The sequence below is a fragment of the Schistocerca gregaria genome, chromosome 4, assembly GCF_023897955.1.
Source record: "Schistocerca gregaria isolate iqSchGreg1 chromosome 4, iqSchGreg1.2, whole genome shotgun sequence".
NCBI classification, from domain to species: domain Eukaryota; kingdom Metazoa; phylum Arthropoda; class Insecta; order Orthoptera; family Acrididae; genus Schistocerca; species Schistocerca gregaria.
Window position 1 is genome coordinate 287,725,772 of NC_064923.1, and position 18,106 is coordinate 287,743,877.

The window sequence follows — 18,106 nt, forward strand, 5'->3', positions numbered from 1 at the left end:
ATGGTACCAGTGAAAATGATGCGGTTGTGACAGTAATGAGTACCACAGCCGGCCGGTGTGGCCGAGCGGTTCTAGGCGCTACAGTCTGGAAGTGCGCGACTGCTACGGTCGCAGGTTCTAACCCTGCCTCGGGCATGGATGTATGTGATGTCCTTAGGTTAGTTAGGTTTAAGTAGTTCTAGGGGTGATGAACTCAGAAGTTAAGTCCTATAGTGCTCAGAGCCATTTTTTTTTATTCTCACAGTACAAAGGACAACTAATACAAGTACAAAGATATATATGTTCAGTAAACTAGGTAAAAAAATCAGTAGTGTCATATCTGAATGACGAACTTGAAACTTTCAGTACAGGGCAGGAGCATTAGAGGAACTATGGGTAAAATTCAGGAGAATAGTTGACCTTGCGCTGGATGGATATGTACCCAGTAAAACAGTTCATAATCGGAGGGACCCTCCATGGCGTACAGTCACTGCAAAGAAACAGCTAAAAAAAAAAGAAGAAAAAAAGACTACTGCATAATAGGTGTATAACAAAACATAGGACTATAGATAGAGAGATGCTGAGTGGAATACTTTTACTTGTCAAGAGAACAATGCGTGAAACCTTTAGTGACTACCGTAGTAGAATATTGTCAAATGATCTTTCACAAAGCCCAAAGAAATTGCGGTCGTATGTAAATACTGTTACCGGCAACAAAGTTAGTGTCCAGACCCTAGTGAACGAGACAGGAACTGAAATTGAAGGTATCAAAGCAAAAGTTGAAATGCTTAACACCATTTTCAAATGTTCCTTTACGAAGGAACCCCGGATAACTGCCCCAATTTAATCCTCGTACCACTGAAAAGATGAGGGCAATCAGTATTTGTGTCAGTGGTGTTGAGAAACAGTTAAAGTCATTATACACTACTGGCCATTAAAATTGCTACACCAAGAAGAAATGCAGACGATGAACGAGTATTCATTGGACAAATATATTATACTAGAACTGACATGTGATTACGTTTTCACGCAATTGGGGTGCATAGATCCTGAGAAATCAGTACCCAGAAAACCACCTCTGGCCGTAATAACGGCCTGCATACGCCTGGGCATTGAGTCAAACAGAGCTTGGATGGTGTGTACAGGTACAGCTGCCCATGCAGCTTCAACACGGTACCATCAAGAGTAGTGACTGGCGTATTGTGACGAGCCAGTTGCTCGGCCACCATTGACCAGATGTCTTCAATTGGTGAGAGATCTGGAGAATGTGCTGGCCAGGGCAGCAGTGGAACCTTTTCTGTATCCAGAAGGGCCCGTACAGGACCTGCAAGATGCGGTCGTGCATTATCCTGCTGAAATGTAGGGTTTTGCAGGGATCGAATGAAGGGTAGAGCCACGGGTCTTAACACATCTGAAATGTAGCGTCCTCTGTTCAATGTGCCGTCAATGCGAACAAGAGGTGACCGAGACGTGTAACAAATGGCACCCATACCATCACACCGGGAGGTACGCCAGTATGGCGACGACGAATACACGGTTCCAATGTGCGTTCACCGCGATGACGCCAAACACAGATGCGACCGTCATGATGTTGTAAACAGGACCAGGATTCATCCGAAAAAATGACGTTTTGGCATCCGTGCACCCAGGCTCGTCGTCGAGTACACCATCGCAGGCGCTCCTGTCTGTGATGCAGCGTCAAGGGTAACCGCAGCCATGGTCTCCGAGCTGGTAGTCCGTCCTGCTGCAAACGTCGTCGAACTGTTCGTGCAGATGGTTGTTGCCTTGCAAACGTCCCCATATGTTGACTCAGAGATCGAGACGTGGCTGCACGATCCGTTACAGCCATGCGGATAAGATGCCTGTCATCTCGACTGATAGTGATACGAGGCCGTTGGGATCCAGCACGGCGTTCCGTATTACCCTCCTGAACCCACCGATTCCATATTCTGCTAACAGTCATTGGATTTCGACCAACGTGAGCAACAATGTCGCGATACGTTACCATTGCTCTAGCTTTTTGTATCTCCATGTTTCTGACTGGATGTTTGAGGGACTTCGGTCGTTCACTTAAGTAATAATGTAATAAAATGGAACACCTGCAGCGGTCCTGACGATGTTATTTATTATATGGCTACTAGTTTCGGTGCTTCAGTACACCATCTTCAGGTCCTTACTGGCGCTGAGGGGGTTAACTCCAATTGTATACACGATTTCATCAGTGGCCAACATCTATGAACTGGTTTTCGCAGACTACGTGTAACAACGATGTTGTATGTCCAGCTATCAACTAGTAGTTGATGGTTGGAGTCTTCGATCGAATCACAGTGCTAGTCCGACATTGATGAAGTTCTTATTTTGTTCATGAGGTGAAGATGTATATAAAGCATACCAGAAGTCAAGGAACTCGGCATCACTCTGGCGCCTCTGACCCTTTCATATTAGATCTCATGCACGAACAGAGCAAGCTGCGTTTGACGTGATCGTTGCTTTGGGAAAGCCACGCTGATGTGCTACAGTGTGAATTTAATGCCACCAGAAAAGTTATAGTCCGTTAAAGTATAACGTGATCGTCATCTATACAACAGACGGACGTCATCGATACAGAACAATATTTAAGCGTCTACCCTTTTTGAAGACGGAAATTATCTGCGTCTTTTCCAATTTCCTTCACTGCTTTGTTGTTGCAGCGACGTATAATAACCTGCTGCCAGAGGAGGAATAGACTCTTTCGCTGTTGTGTAGTTTCGTATAAAAATCTCATAAGATCCATTTTGCATGTACTTGTATACTCGGCAAATCACCGTACAATGTATGATTGGGTGTACTTTGCACCATTATTATCGATTTTCTGTCCTATTCCAGTCACGTATTGAGCTCTATGCACTCTAATCTCCCCTATCTTATCCTCACATAGAGATCGCAGTCTTCCTCGAAAACGGATTCCCTAAATTGAGCTAACATGGTTTCGTGAGAACGATATTTTCTTTCTTCCGTGATCCAGCCTGAAGTCCGCCATGTATTTCTGTTATATTTTGTGAACTAGACCGGTAGTTCCTATCTTGGGGGTAATTACCCACTAAGGTTGAAATGCAATTTTCTGAGGTGTAAAAACAAAAGGGTTCAAACGTGTTTGGGTCACGAAACTAAATTATTTCTCTGTTATCACTATTCCATAAGACTGTGATACGGATAAGATAAATTACTAATAATTACGTGTTGCTCAAATACTAGCATTAAGGCTTGACGCAATGCTGTTGGGGCTACAGCTTGTGAAACGGATGTATCAACAATATGTTTCTCACATAGTCCCCTCACTACACTCTTATTTTTATTTTGTATCTTGCATCTTTTTTATGGCATTAAAACTGAGGCGTACATGCTTTGTGGGAAAAAAAATCATGCATCACGAAGGAATTCTCCGAATGAGATGGTAACTGGCGTACAGGCAAGTAAATGATTAAAATTTCACAAAAACTGGATGATGTATTCAAGAGAAATATTTTTACAAATTTAGCAAGTCAATAACGCATTGGTCTAGCTGTGGCCCTCGTGCAAGCAATTATTCGGCTTGGCACTGAATGATACTGTTTTATGATGCCCCGCTCTCCGCGTCCCCAACACGTCTTCCCTGGTTATCGGGACTCAATTCGAAGTGGGACTCATCACCGAAGGCAATTTACTCCAGGCAATGAGATTACAGGCCTAAGACGTGGCTGGAGACGCCCCGGACGGAGATGAGATATCAAACTGACTGTCGCCCGCCGTTCGGTCCGACAACCAGGAGTGATGGTCTGGGGTGCCATTTCTTTTTGTAGAATGACCGTTTGGTTGTTATCCGCGGCACCCTTGCAGCACAGCGGTATGTCGACGATATTCTACGCCCCCTTTTCTTGCCTTTGATGGAAAGCCATTCTGGGCCTACATTCCAGAAAGGTAATGCCCGCCCGCCCCGCATATGGCGAGAGCTTTTTCGTGCTTGCCAAACCCTAGCGTGACCAGCAAGGTCGCTGAATCTGCCCCAATTGTGAACATTTGGAGCTTTATGTGCAGAGCCCTCCAACCAGATCGGAATTTTGACTATCTAAGGCACTGACTCTGGAGGACATCCGACAGCTCTGTCAATGGCAAGCCGAATAACTGCGTGCATAAGGACCAGAGGTGGACCAACGCGTTATTGACGTATTCAATTTGTGAAGATCTTTCTCTTGAACAAATCATCCAGTTTTTCCTAAATTGTAATCATTTGTTTGTTTACATACATGTACCGATTTCCGTCCCATTCGGATAATTCCTTCGTGTTGTGTCGGTTCTTTTCTGTTTTAGAGTCTGCAACACATAAGCTTAAAATATCTCATGATTTTCCGAGTCGGAAGTAGTTCCAGAAGACCAGATTTTACATCATTGTTCTGTTTGCAACAGTAAACAAACTATCGACAGCAGAACACGATAGTGACTATCTGATGGTTACTACATAGCATCTACATGTATTATTATTGTTATTCGTATTATTGTTATTGTTGTCATTAGTGGCAGTGGTCAGACACTATGCATTGGTAGCCCGAAGTCGGCCAATTTCTGACAGTTCAGAAGTGAGGAGTACAGCGTTGAAGTGATTTGCAAATAATAATATATGTAGTTTTTTTAATTTTATTGATTTTAAATGGGAGCACAGAGTGGGTGTGAGACTACGAAGAGGAGTGGCGCGGGGGAAGCATATTTTGTAACTTTCACTATGGTTTGTTAGCTTTCTTTTCTGAGGATTTTTAGGTAACGCAGTGCACTGAGAATTGCTTCATCACTATATTAAAAAAGAAGATTGCTCGAAATAAATCATATCAACTGTTGCATTGACTCATAGTTCTTGGTTTAATAAAACCCCTACAAAAACTAAATATCATTTACCTTTCCTCGTTTTAAAAATGAAAGTGTTCAAAGGAAATTCCTTTCATTCTGAACTTATGTACTAACGTTGATGATGGTGGTGGGTGGGGGGAGGGGGACAACTAATAACTGATTGCACTCAGGGGTAATGGGCTGAGAATAGTTGCTTACAGTTAGGCTAGACCGACTTTTTACTGTCCTGCAAGCGCGTCTTTGCATTCATTCGGTGTTTATTGTCATGCTTACTTGATTCGGAATCCAGCGTAATGCCGATCTTAGCCACTTGATTTTAGTTTATTTTCATATAGGCGACCATCTTTCCCTTGTCATTTCGGCTTTCTTACGAAGGCTGAAATCGTAGTATCCTCTTCCATAGTGAAACAATATCACAAATGCGGCTATGTCATCCTCTGCTTGGGTACAGGAGGATCAGTTCGCGCTGCTGCGCGTTGTTAGTGTACCATAGCATGTCGCTACACTCACTGCCGTGAAAGTTGTTACAGTCTGACAGCTGGAGCGACACTAGCGCACTTGGCTGTGAGAAAGCGCGTAGTCTATTACCACAATTATGCACCGTAAGAATTATGCTTGTTTTTACTTTTTTCTAGTACGTCCCAAGTAGTAGTAAAATACCAAGACTCATGAATCACCATGAAATAAATATAAACTGTCAAAAAATCATGAATGAAATTATATACGCTAATTACATGTGACCGGCAAATAAAAAGGATATAAACACAGTATTTTATCCAGAACATCGACATACCATTTGACGTTTTGCTCTGCTTTGTAAGTATTAGGACGCCTGTCGCCAAAAATACAATTTACGTCTTATTATTGTGTGTGGTATGAGGTTTTTCAAATGAAAAGTAGATTAGGATTCAAACTTTGTTACAGTATATAGATTACGTAACAGTTACCATAAATGTACACATTACATCAATGATTCTCGGTCATTGCATAACGACCAGCAAAACGGGGCGTGAATCATCTGTATAACAAGAACAAAGATAGCGCCTGATACCTTAGCAGCCCATATGAGCCAACTTCATTTTTTTAAAAGTACTATATCTGGCTGGAGTATTTTTGAAATAAGTTTCTCTCTCCTCCCTCCGTTTCTGTGAGATTTATTGCTTCCCGTCCTCATTATGTGTGGCAAATACAAGTGGCCCGGACGAGTGGATACGATTGGACATGAACGTATGCATATATGATGCATAGTATATGAGCGAGTAAATGCCCAATAGCCGGTCGCACCTTGGAGCACATTTACACAGTCTTGTACAAATGCAGGAGTCGTTAGCAGAGGTCGGTCTGGTAGCGGCCCTAGCTGGCCCCCGAGGCCGCCTGGATCTGTCAGTGTGCAATTGCTTTGTGCGGCGAGCCCTCAGGTCTAAGGCGTGTCACAAACCCTCATAGTCTTCAAGAAAAACAGCAGAACATTTCGGATGAGAATGCAGCAGTTCCAGAAGTCCACCTTCGATCCGCCTTCAGTGACTTGTTGACCAGGGCCTAAAAGTGCCAAGAGATGAATGGTGGTTACTTTCAACATCTGTAATAGTCAGGTTTTTACTGTAATTCCTTTCCTCTGTCGTGTTTCTTTCTACTCTGGAACGATGCTCTCCGGGCCAGTTTTATATGCCCCACCTTATATTTTCCTTGTCACCTAATAGCGTTTCCACAAATTTCCAAAATTTTTTCGGAGTGCAGTAATTTGCACATTCTTATGCTATACTCGATTTTACAACACACACACAATTTTATTTAGTCTAATTAATATTCAAAAGACATATGTTTTGAACGTTCTGAGGTTTGTGGCTCTGTTTCTGGCTCTGATGAAACAACAATTAGTGGAATTAGTTTCCTCTGTGTCGGGAAAGAGTTTTATTGTTTTTTGACGTTTGGTTATCAAATCGGCGTAGAAGTTGTCTCCTCAGCCAGAGCTACGTCTGCTTATATAGGAAGTTGAATAATATAGGTACTGCGTTCTATACCACTATTTTTTAATTTAATTTCCGTGATCATAAGCTTTTAGATTAGATTAGTTTTTCGTTCCATAGATCCATGCTGAGGAGATCCTCGTGGATGTGGAACATTTCAACTTTTTTTTAGCTGAAATAACAATTCTAATAGTATGAATATACACAATACATCATTTGTTTCTATTAAAAAAATTCTTCAATGGAGTAGAAGGAGTTGGCCACTAGTAAGTCCTTTTAAACTGATCTTTATTTGTAACTAAATTTTTTATGTTTGCTGGCAATTTATTGAAGATGAGTGTTCCTGAGTAGTGTACCCCTTTTTGAACTAAAGTAAGTACTTTTAAGTCCTTGTGCAGATCATTTTTGTTTCTGGTATTGTATGTATGAACTGAGCTGTTTCTTGGAAAAAGAGAGATATTATTTAGGACAAATTTCATTAAGGAGTAAATATACTGAGAGACAGTAGTTAGTATACCCAGTTCCTTGAAGATGTTTCTACATGACGTCCGTGAGTTTACTCCACAAATAATACATATTACACGCTTTTGGACTCTGAAAACTTTTGTTACCCCCAATATGTTATACCATATGACATTATGGAATGATAGTAGGCAAAGTATGCAACCTTTTTCATTTTTATGTCGCCTATGTCTGCTAACACTCGAATTGCAAATACAGATTTGTTAGGGCGTTTCTGCAGTTCTGTGGTGTGCTCCTCCCAACTGAATTTATTATGAAGTTGTAATCCCAGGAATTTAAGACTGTCAACCTCTTCTATCTGCTCTTCTTCATACTTTATGCATATGTTGGGTGGAAACCTCTTACAGGCTCTGAACTGCATGTGGTGAGTCTTTTCAAACTTTAATGTCAATGAGTTGGCTTTAAACCATTTATTAATATCCATGAAAATATCATTAGCAGATCTTTCTAGAACTACACTCGACATACTATTTATTGCAATACTTGTGTCATATGCAAACAAAACGAACTCTGCTTTTGGCAGTGTAACTGATGAGAGGTCATTAATGTACACAAGAAAAAGCAATGGCCCTAAGATGGATCCGTGTGGGACACCCCATGTAATTTCTTCCCGTTCTGGTGATGACTGATGACTTAATTTACTAGTCTATAGCTGGTATGGCTCAAAGTGTAGCCCATAAAACACCGCGGTATTCATTGGTTTACATCTCTGTGCTAAAAGTGTCTTCTACTATTTACTGTTTCTTGTTCTTAAAAAGAAACATTAATCTTCACTAAATGTCAATTGGCTACAAGAGACTAAACAGTCCTGTAATGCGATGTTTCATAGGTCTCGGAGTGTTTAATAAACCCAAAGCATGACAAATATTGAGTCTCCTTTTTTTATTGCTCTAATTTATTGGGCTTCATATACATTCTTTTGTAAAAGCCGTTCTACAAATCACCACACGGTACTATTCATCTTCGTCAGATTTCGTGTACAATAGTATGGCTTATCGGCTCCTTGACGCATACAACCAGAGTTCAAGAGAATGAGTAGCGAAATTTCACAGTTTTTCTGCACTTTTTTGCTGCAACGCTGCCAAGCGGGCAGTCAGTATAAACACGCTTAGAAAGGATTCTGTATTGTCTTTCTGGAATGGAGGGAAGCCTTTCAAATGAAACCGAATTTCGGAGCTTATTGCGGCGCTGCACATTAATGATATCGATCAGCAAAATAATCAGGAAATATCACTGTTTCGATTTCCAAAGGATGCTGTGAGGTAAGCGAATCGTCTTACGAATAATAAAGGATCATTTTATGGTGGTTAGATACACGTTTGAGGCATGCGAGAAGAAATTAAATATTTCTATTCGTTCGTAGTGCCTTCAGAACTGCTTAAGTGAGACTGGAAAAATTTTAACCAACTTTTCGTATGAATGTCTGAAGTTTCGCGAATTTAAATAAGCATATCAATCCTAACTTTTTCATTGTTTGGTTTCGTACTTCGATTTTGCAAGAAAGTATCGGCCTATACACATTACTGTGTTTACCTACTAGATTGAATAAGGATATGTGTAACTCCTGCAAGTAATTAGTATGGAAGTGTATAAATTGTCAAGAAATTGTTAAAACTATCAGTTCATGAGAAAAACCTTACAAGCAGGGATACGTTGCGGCAGTGTATAAATTGTCAATAAATTGTTAAAACTAGCTGTTCATGAGAAAATTCGTGAAAGCAGGGATACGTTGTGGATTGCGTTGCATTATCCGGATATAAACCAGAAGATGATTATTAATAAGGCAGGCAAGTCTAAAAATGTTTTATGGTGCAATATGCATATGTTGTGTTTCTTTTTTTCATAGAGTAATCGTGTCTTTCACTCCAAACGAGAAAGAAATGGCTTATAAGAGAAGAGACGATCTTATAAATTATGACATGCAGTATCTATGCAACAATATTAAAATTTATGCTCTCTAATCTGATGCGGATGCGGACAAGAAAAAAAATTGTATGGAGTGCAGCAAAACAAAAGGTTTCACTCGATCAAACACGAATACGACTCGGCTATTGTGACTCGTATATGTGCATTGCATTCGGATTTTATTATTATACCTTGACATTAGCAGGGAGGCGGGATATTAGTTTAATTACATTTACCTAATCCAGTTGTAAAAATAATTGCCCACCTACTGACTGGGACATAACGAAGTAACACCGATAAAAATGGTAGGCCTAATGTTACAGTTTATGTCATGCCACTCGAAGCGCTAGCTGGTGAAAGTTCGAGTTTCCGTGCCCTATAGAGTTTCACTGCTGTTTGTCGTAAACTGTGGTACAAAAGAATTCAGCGGGAGTGCCGCGACTGTATGCCTCTTCCTCGATCGCCGTCGTGGACGCACGCGAACAAAAGCGCATCATGCACGTACGCATTATTACTTTCGTGTCCACGCGTTCTCTAATTATTCAAGCAGTCTGCTATGCATCGATTTCTTTGATCGGCAATTTATTCTGGGTTTATTATGATGAAAGGCGATTTAAAAAACCACAAAGCGACTATGGCTAAAACAGTATCTAAACAACAGATGCGGGAAATACACAGTGACAGCGACGTTTTCTATGCAAATTTCAGAAGGAAGTCGCAGTGAGATTTGGGATTTTCTGTTTGAGAAACTGAAACGGTAAGGCTGGCAATAACATTTCGTTTGCTGGCGATCGGCCACTTATATTCCAGTTTCAGCTATTTATTCCGCATTTCAAAGCAAAGCATTTTAGTGATTATTCCTAAAACTGAGAAATCCTTAATAGAGGTTCTTAGTCGTCCTGTGAAGGTTAATTGACTTAATACGTCATTTGTATTTTATTTTATAAAAAGTTGTAGAAACAACTTCATTCAAAAAGAGATTAGATTAACATCCTCGTACTCGACAAATTCGTTAATGTCATAGGCTTCAGAATGTACTAGAAATAAGGTTGTGTTTTCCAATTTTCTATTTTTTACGTCACCAATTGTCCTTTATTTGATTTTCTAGTAGTTTGATGTGGAACTCCACCGTCCCATCTTTTCCTTGATTCAGATGCCAGGCTCCTCAGTTGTTGTTCTATTAAGTTGCCATAACATGAGTATTCGTCTACAGTTTTTCTACTTAGAGGCTTAGATTATTCTTTATAGTGAAATGATCGGAGATTTTTTTTAACATAAGAATTGACGCTCAGGCCATCACATGTCGCATTTTTATTCTAGTAATCTTTAGAAGTGGCATTCCATGTGACTTCTCTTTGTTTTGTCATGCTTTCTTTGGAATCAACAGGTGTTATTGCACATAAAATGCGTTAAAGTATTACTTCAACACGGTACGCAACGAAACATACATGGGCCTCAGCTGCCTGTCGTCTGCTAAACAATGCAAGACATTCCCGGGAAGCAATGCACTTTTGCGCACGGCCTCCGTTTCACAAATTAGGCATGCACAAATGTGCGTGCTTAGTTGCGCTGCTGGAAATGTAAGCGCATGCGCAAAAGCTGGACAGAAAAAGTCTGTGCTTTAGTCTTTATTGTATCACGTCTAACTAATACAGCCCTGACACCCACTGCTGTAAAAATTCCTACCGTCTGACAGCTGGAACGTCACTAGCATCTCTAGCGGTGAGAAAGCCAGCTGTAATATTGATGTTTGCTTTTAATTATTGTTCTACATAATTAAAGAAACAGTTATATTTTTGTGTTCCGAGTATTACTAAATTATCGAGATACATAAATGATCGTGAAATAAATGCTCGTGAAATAAATGCAAAAACATCAGAATTTTACTGGTCCAGTACTGTGAGGTACAACTTATTCCTGAAGAAATACTTCGGAATATGTGTATAACTGCAGCTCATTCCGCTGAAATCAAGAGAATATAAGCACACATTTCATGCACGACAAGCGTATATTTCTGTTGTCTGTTCTTATTTTGATAGGGCTTTTTTTTAACATGTAATCATTTCGTCTAAGTCTAATTATTTTCACAATATTTCACATCACTCTACTCTGTGATATACGAATCTTTTTGTAAACGTAATTACTTTTGCTTCAAAAGCGGATGCGTTGAAAATTCTTGCTGTTTGTGGGTCAGATGTAGCAACAACTGCGGAATTTGTATTCTGTGTTGGCAAAGAGTTCTATTGCTTTGAAGTTTTACTGTGACGTTTGTGTGGGTTTCCCTACAGCTACACTTGTGGTGGCTTATTTGGTGCGTTAAGTAATGTAGGTATTGCATTCCATACAAACTTCCTACGTTCCACATTCACCAATTTTACTGGAAGTGTGATGAAGAAAACTACATGTTGTTGGGTGGATAAACGACGTCTTTCTCCAAAAGGTCAGGTCTTCTGTTGCTTACTGGCCATTTTTTCTTCTTAAAAGAAAACGCCATTCTTCAGTAAATTTATGTAGGCTAAGACAATTTTAAATAAGCTGTCCTGTAATGTACCGTTTCATACTTTCATAGCGTCCTTAGGAAACTAAATAAAGACAAATGTGCTGTCGTGTTTTAGTTATTGCCGATTTTTATAGCACTACATACACTGCCAATTGCAAAAGCTATGTTACAAATTAGTGTACTCGACACCATTCGCACTGCCCTATTTCGTTTTGAGATGTGTAGCTTTCGTCCGCTTGGAGTGCTGCAGTCGCAGTGTGTAACAAAAATGAGCAGGAGTGCCGTGACTGTCGACTGTGACTGTACTGCGAGGCTAGTGGCCTCGAAATAGGGACGGCGTTACTCACAATCCAGGGCCACTCCCCGAGATCGGCGTTGTGTCCGCCGACGATGCGCTCCTGGTCCTGGTAGCCGTTTTTGATGCCACACGTGCCGTCGGCTCCGCCGCCCGGCGGCTGCGGGGCCGGGGTCGTTGCGGGCGTGGGCGCCGCGGTCGGCGGGCGCGTGGCCGGCGGCTGCGTGGGCGGCTGCCAAGGAGGGCGGGTGGGCCTCGTGGGCTGCGTGGGCGGCTGCCAGGGCGGCCGCGTCGGCTGCGTGGGCGGCGTGACGGGCTGCGTGGTGCCCGGGCCCGGCTCCAGGCCGGGCCAGCCGGGCGACGGCGGGTGCGTCGGCAGCGGCGGGATCGTGTTGTTGGGCGAGTGCGTCGGCAGCGGCGGCGGCCAGTTGGGCGGCACGGGACCCGGCGCCGGGCTCGGCTCTTCCGGCGCCACCACCGGCTCCGTGGGCGGCGTCGGCCGCGGCGGCTGCGTCGGCCGCGGCGTCACCGGGTTCGTGCAGCACACGCCGAACATCTGCGTGCATCGGACACGTTAAGCTTATATGGAAGGACTGTACAAGGGAAACGAACATGAGATGGAAGGTATGATACTGCCAGAAGAATTTGGCAGAGTACTGAAACACAACAGAGTCTCAATTTAACTGACGAAAAGAGGAAATATTAAAAAAAAGAGGTCAGCAAATGGAGCAGGCGAAAGGGAGTACAGATTTCAAGAAAATGAGATTAACAGAAAGTCCAAAATGACAAAGCAATAATGGCAAAAATGGATCTATGAGAAAGTGAAATATTTTTGCTTCCATACATATGCACACAGAGGTGACGAAAGTCATGCGATAGCGGTACACACGTATACAGATGGCGGTAGTATAGCGTATACGAGGTATAAAAGGGCGGTGCGTTGGGCGGAGCTGTCATTTGCACTCAGGTTATTTATGTGAAAAAGTTTCCGACCTGATTACGGCCGCACGCCGGGAATTAACACACGCGAAGTGGTTGTTGGTGCTAGACACACAGGACATTCCATTTCGGAAATCGTTAGGGCATTCACTATTCCGACACCCACAGTGTCAAGAGTGTGTCGAGAATACCAGATTTTAGGCATTGTATCTAACCACGGGCAGCGCAGTGGCCGACTGCCTTCACTTAAAGACCGAGAGCAGCTACGTTGCATAGTGTTGTCAGTGCAGAAATCAGTGTGGTACGTACGACGAACGTATCCGTTTGGACAGTCGGGCGAAATTTGCCATCCAGGGGCTGAGGCAACAGACGACCGACTTGAGTGCCTTTCCTAACAGGACGATAACGCCTGCAGCGCCTCTTCTGGGCTCGTGATCGTATCGGTTGGAGCCTAGACGACTGGGAAACTGTGACCTCGTCAGACGAGTCCCAGTTTCAGTTGGTAAGAGCTGATGGTAGGGTTCGAGTGTGGTACAGACCTCGCGAAGCCACGGACCCGTGTTGTCAACAAGGCACTGTGCAAGCTAGTGGTGATTCTACAATGGCGGGGGCTGTGTTTACGTCGAATGGACTGGGTCCTCTGGTCCAACTCAACCGATCATTGCTGGTAATGGTTATATTCGGCTACTTGGAGACCATTTGCAGCCGTTAATTGACTTGATGTTCCTAAATAGTGATCGATTTTTATGGATGACAATGCACTATGTCACCGAGCCACAATTATTCGCGATTGGTTTGAAGAAGATTCTTGACAGTTCGAGTGAATGATTTGGCCATCAAGACCACCGACATGAATCCCATCGAATGTTTATGGGACATAATCGAAGGATCAGTTCGTGCACAAAAACCTGCACTGACAACACTTTCGCAATTACGGTCGGCTGTAAAGGCAGCATGGCTCAATACTTCTGCAGGGGACATTCAGTGAATCGTTGAGTCCATGCGGTGTCGAGTTGCTGCACTACGCCGGACAAAAGCAGGTCCGCCGCGATATTAGGAGGTGTTCCACAACTTTTGTGACTTCAGTCTATATAATCTAAAGTCTCTCAAAATGGTTGAAATGGCTCTAAGCACTGTGGGACTTAACATCTGAGGTCATCAGTCCCCTAGACTTAGAACTACTTAAACCTAACTAACCTAAGGACATCACACACAACCATGCCCGAGGCAGGATTCGAACCTGCAGCGCGGTTCCGGACTGAAGCGCCTAGAACCGATCGGCCACAGCGGCCGGCTCTAAAGTCTCTCCATCTCGATTTTCTGCCTGTATGTGAAGGATGGTCTCAGAAAGAACTGTAGAAATTTTCATACGGTTTTCACTAATAGACAGACTGATTCATGAGGAAGATTTGCGTAAATACACTCCTGGAAATGGAAAAAAGAACACATTGACACCGGTGTGTCAGACCCACCATACTTGCTCCGGACACTGCGAGAGGGCTGTACAAGCAATAATCACACGCACGGCACAGCGGACACACCACGAACCGCAGTGTTGGCCGTCGAATGGCGCTAGCTGCGCAGCATTTGTGCACCGCCGCCGTCAGTGTCAGCCAGTTTGCCGTGGCATACGGAGCTCCATCGCAGTCTTTAACACTGGTAGCATGCCGCAACAGCGTGGACGTGAACCGTATGTGCAGTTGACGGACTTTGAGCGAGGGCGTATAGTGGGCATGCGGGAGACCGGGTGGACGTACCGCCGAATTGCTCCACACGTGGGGCGTGAGGTCTCCACAGTACATCGATGTTGTCGCCAGTGGTCGGCGGAAGGTGCACGTGCCCGTCGACCTGGGACCGGGCCGCAGCGACGCACGGATGCACGCCAAGACCGTAGGATCCTACGCAGTGCCGTAGGGGACCGCACCGCCACTTCCCAGCAAATTAGGGACACTGTTGCTCCTGGGGTATCGGCGAGGACCATTCGCAACCGTCTCCATGAAGCTGGGCTACGGTCCCGCACACCGTTAGGCAGTCTTCCGCTCACGCCCCAACATCGTGCAGCCCGCCTCCAGTGGTGTCGCGACAGGCGTGAATGGAGGGACGAATGGAGATGTGTCGTCTTCAGCGATGAGAGTCGCTTCTGCCTTGGTGCCAATGATGGTCGTATGCGTGTTTGGCGCCGTGCAGGTGAGCGCCACAATCAGGACTGCATACGACCGAGGCACACAGGGCCAACACCCGGCATCATGGTGTGGGGAGCGATCTCCTACACTGGCCGTACACCTCTGGTGATCGTCGAGGGGACACTGAATAGTGCACAGTACATCCAAACCGTCATCGAACCCATCGTTCTACCATTCCTAGACCGGCAAGGGAACTTGCTGTTCCAACAGGACAATGCACGTCCGCATGTATCCCGTGCCACCCAACGTGCTCTAGAAGGTGTAAGTCAACTACCCTAGCCAGCAAGATCTCCGGATCTGTCCCCCATTGAGCATGTTTGGGACTGGATGAAGCGTCGTCTCACGCGGTCTGCACGTCCAGCACGAACGCTGGTACAACTGAGGCGCCAGGTGGAAATGGCATGGCAAGCCGTTCCACAGGACTACATCCAGCATCTCTACGATCGTCTCCATGGGAGAATAGCAGCCTGCATTGCTGCGAAAGGTGGATATACACTGTACTAGTGCCGACATTGTGCATGCTCTGTTGCCTGTGTCTATGTGCCTGTGGTTCTGAGAGTGTGATCATGTGATGTACCTGACCCCAGGAATGTGTCAATAAAGTTTCCCCTTCCTGGGACAATGAATTCACGGTGTTCTTATTTCAATTTCCAGGAGTGTAACTTATTACCGCTACGCCAGACAAGTCGTTCAGCCGTTGATACTTATCCGTGCTTAGCTGGGGTGGGTCGCTGATCTAATATAAATTTATAAGTGTTACGAGGTCTCTTCTTAAAAGTATTTATCTGGAATACGGACTGGTACAGTTGTGAGACGTGGACGATGAACAGTACATATAGAAGGAGAAAATAAGTTTTGGAAATGTGCCGTTACAGAACAATTTCGAAGATAAGATGGGTAGACCAGATAGCTATTGACGAGTTCGAAGAATTAGGGAGAAAAGAACTTAATGGCACAGCTGAAGTAAGGAAAGGGATCGGCTGATAAGACACATCTTAAAGCTTCATTGAATAGTCGGTTTGGTAAGTGTGTGTGTGTGTGTGTGTGTGTGTGTGTGTGTGTGTGTGTGTGTGTGTGTGTGTGTGTGTGTGTGTGTTTTGTATAATAAGACATGTGGCTAGGACCGTATCAATCAGTCCTTCAGTTTTCATAAGGTACATTCAAAACAAAACGAACCGAAGACTATAAAATGAAAACCGCTGAATATATCGTTACGCCACTGCCTACGAAGAATTTATAATCCCTGTAAGAGCACTGAGGTCCCAACCTCTTCGCTAGAGGGAAACGGACGGACCCCCTTGCGACGACAGAGAGAGAACGTGCATACGTCATCCGTCCACAGTACACAGCAGTGCTGAAACTGTAGAAATGGAGGCTTCGAAAGAAGAGCAAAGCGGCGGAATGCATTTCCTTAGAGAGAAAGGAGTGCGGGGAACAGAAATTCGCAGAAGAATGTCAAGAGTATACGGAGAGCGCTACATGTCCGCTGCAATTCCTGCGCTCAATCCGATCTCTGGGGCTGCCACCGCTACGCGTCGTTTTTCAATAATAAGGGAATCCACCAGTGGGACAACGCTGTCTGTAATGTGGTGTGGCGATCCAGATCGTGCGATCGACGAACGACATCACTTCTTCCTTGAATCGCTTATGTCACGCCTTGACCTTTGCAACGAGCATGCAGTCCTCTTCGTACACTTGTGCCATTTTTGACGAAATTTCGTTCCTCGCTCTTCTTTTGACTGTAAGGAAACCTACTACACCCCTTTGTTCTTCTTCTGAAGCCGCCGTTTCACCGTTTTCAGCACGACTAAGTGCGTCGCGTGCACATGCTTGCTGTATCGTCGTGTGGGTCTGTGCCCACATCCCCCTAGCACGAGTTTTGGGCCTCTGGGCTCGTATAGGGGCCACACTTTCTTCCGTAGGCAATGATATTGGAATCTGTTCGGCCGCTTTCAATTTACAGCATCCAGCTCGTTTGTTTTTGAGCGCACTCTAGACTTTGGTTTCATATACCACTGATTTCATGTAACCCAATAGTAAACAATCTATACAACTACATGTACACTCTGCACGCCACATTGCGGTGTTTGGCGGACGGTACTTTGTGTTTTAGTGGCACTTCACTCCTTTCCTATCCCAGTCGCGAATGGTTCGCCGGAAGAACGATTGCCGGTAAGCCTATGTATGGGCTTGAATATCTCTGGTCTTTCGCGAGATATAAGTAGGAGAAAGCAAAATATTTGTTGACTCCTCTAGGAACGTACGCTCTCGAACTCTAACAGTAATCCACACCGTGATGCAGAACGCCTCTCTTGCAGCGTCTGTCATTTGAGTTCGTTGATCTTCTCCGTGGCGGTTTGATGCTTACTAAATGTATTTTAACGAAACGCCCTACTTTTCTTTGGATCTTTTCCATATCAATATTATATGGTACGGATCCCATACTGATGAGCAATATTTAGGTATTGATCGAAAGAGTGTTTTTTAAGGTACCATCTTCGTTGAAGGACAATATTTCCTGACGGTTCTTCCAACGAATCTCAACCTAGAATCTGCGATTGTTTTTATGTTGTCGTTCCGTTTTAAATCGCTCTGTAGGCATAGTCCGAAGTATTTTGTGGAAGGAACTGCTTTCACGGCTTGTTCTGCAATCATGTAATCCTACAATAATAATGGGTCATTCTTTGTTTTATATACGCAGTTCGTTTCATTTTTTTATTATGAGTCAACTGCCGCTCCCTACACCAAGCGTCAATCCTCTGGAGGTCTTTCTGCATTTCGCTACAATTTTCTAGCATAGCGACTCCTCTGTATGCAGCAGCATCATCCACGAAAAGCCTCATCGAACTTCCTGTGTTGTCTACTGTGTCATTTATATACACTGTGAAAAGTAATGGTCCCGCAACATTCCCTTTAGTACGCCCGAAGTTACTTTTATGTCTGAAGACCTAACTCCGTT

At 43.9% G+C, this 18,106-nt stretch overlaps 1 protein-coding gene across 1 annotated transcript in view; it reads right to left on the minus strand.

The window, feature by feature from the left end:
- LOC126267690 (proclotting enzyme-like) overlaps positions 1 to 18,106 on the minus strand; it is a 140,653-nt gene that overhangs the window by 30,801 nt on the left and 91,746 nt on the right. The window contains exon 3 of the mRNA XM_049972993.1: positions 12,078 to 12,581. Coding sequence (XP_049828950.1) covers positions 12,078 to 12,581 — 504 coding nt within the window. The remainder of the gene's footprint in view (positions 1 to 12,077; positions 12,582 to 18,106) is intronic.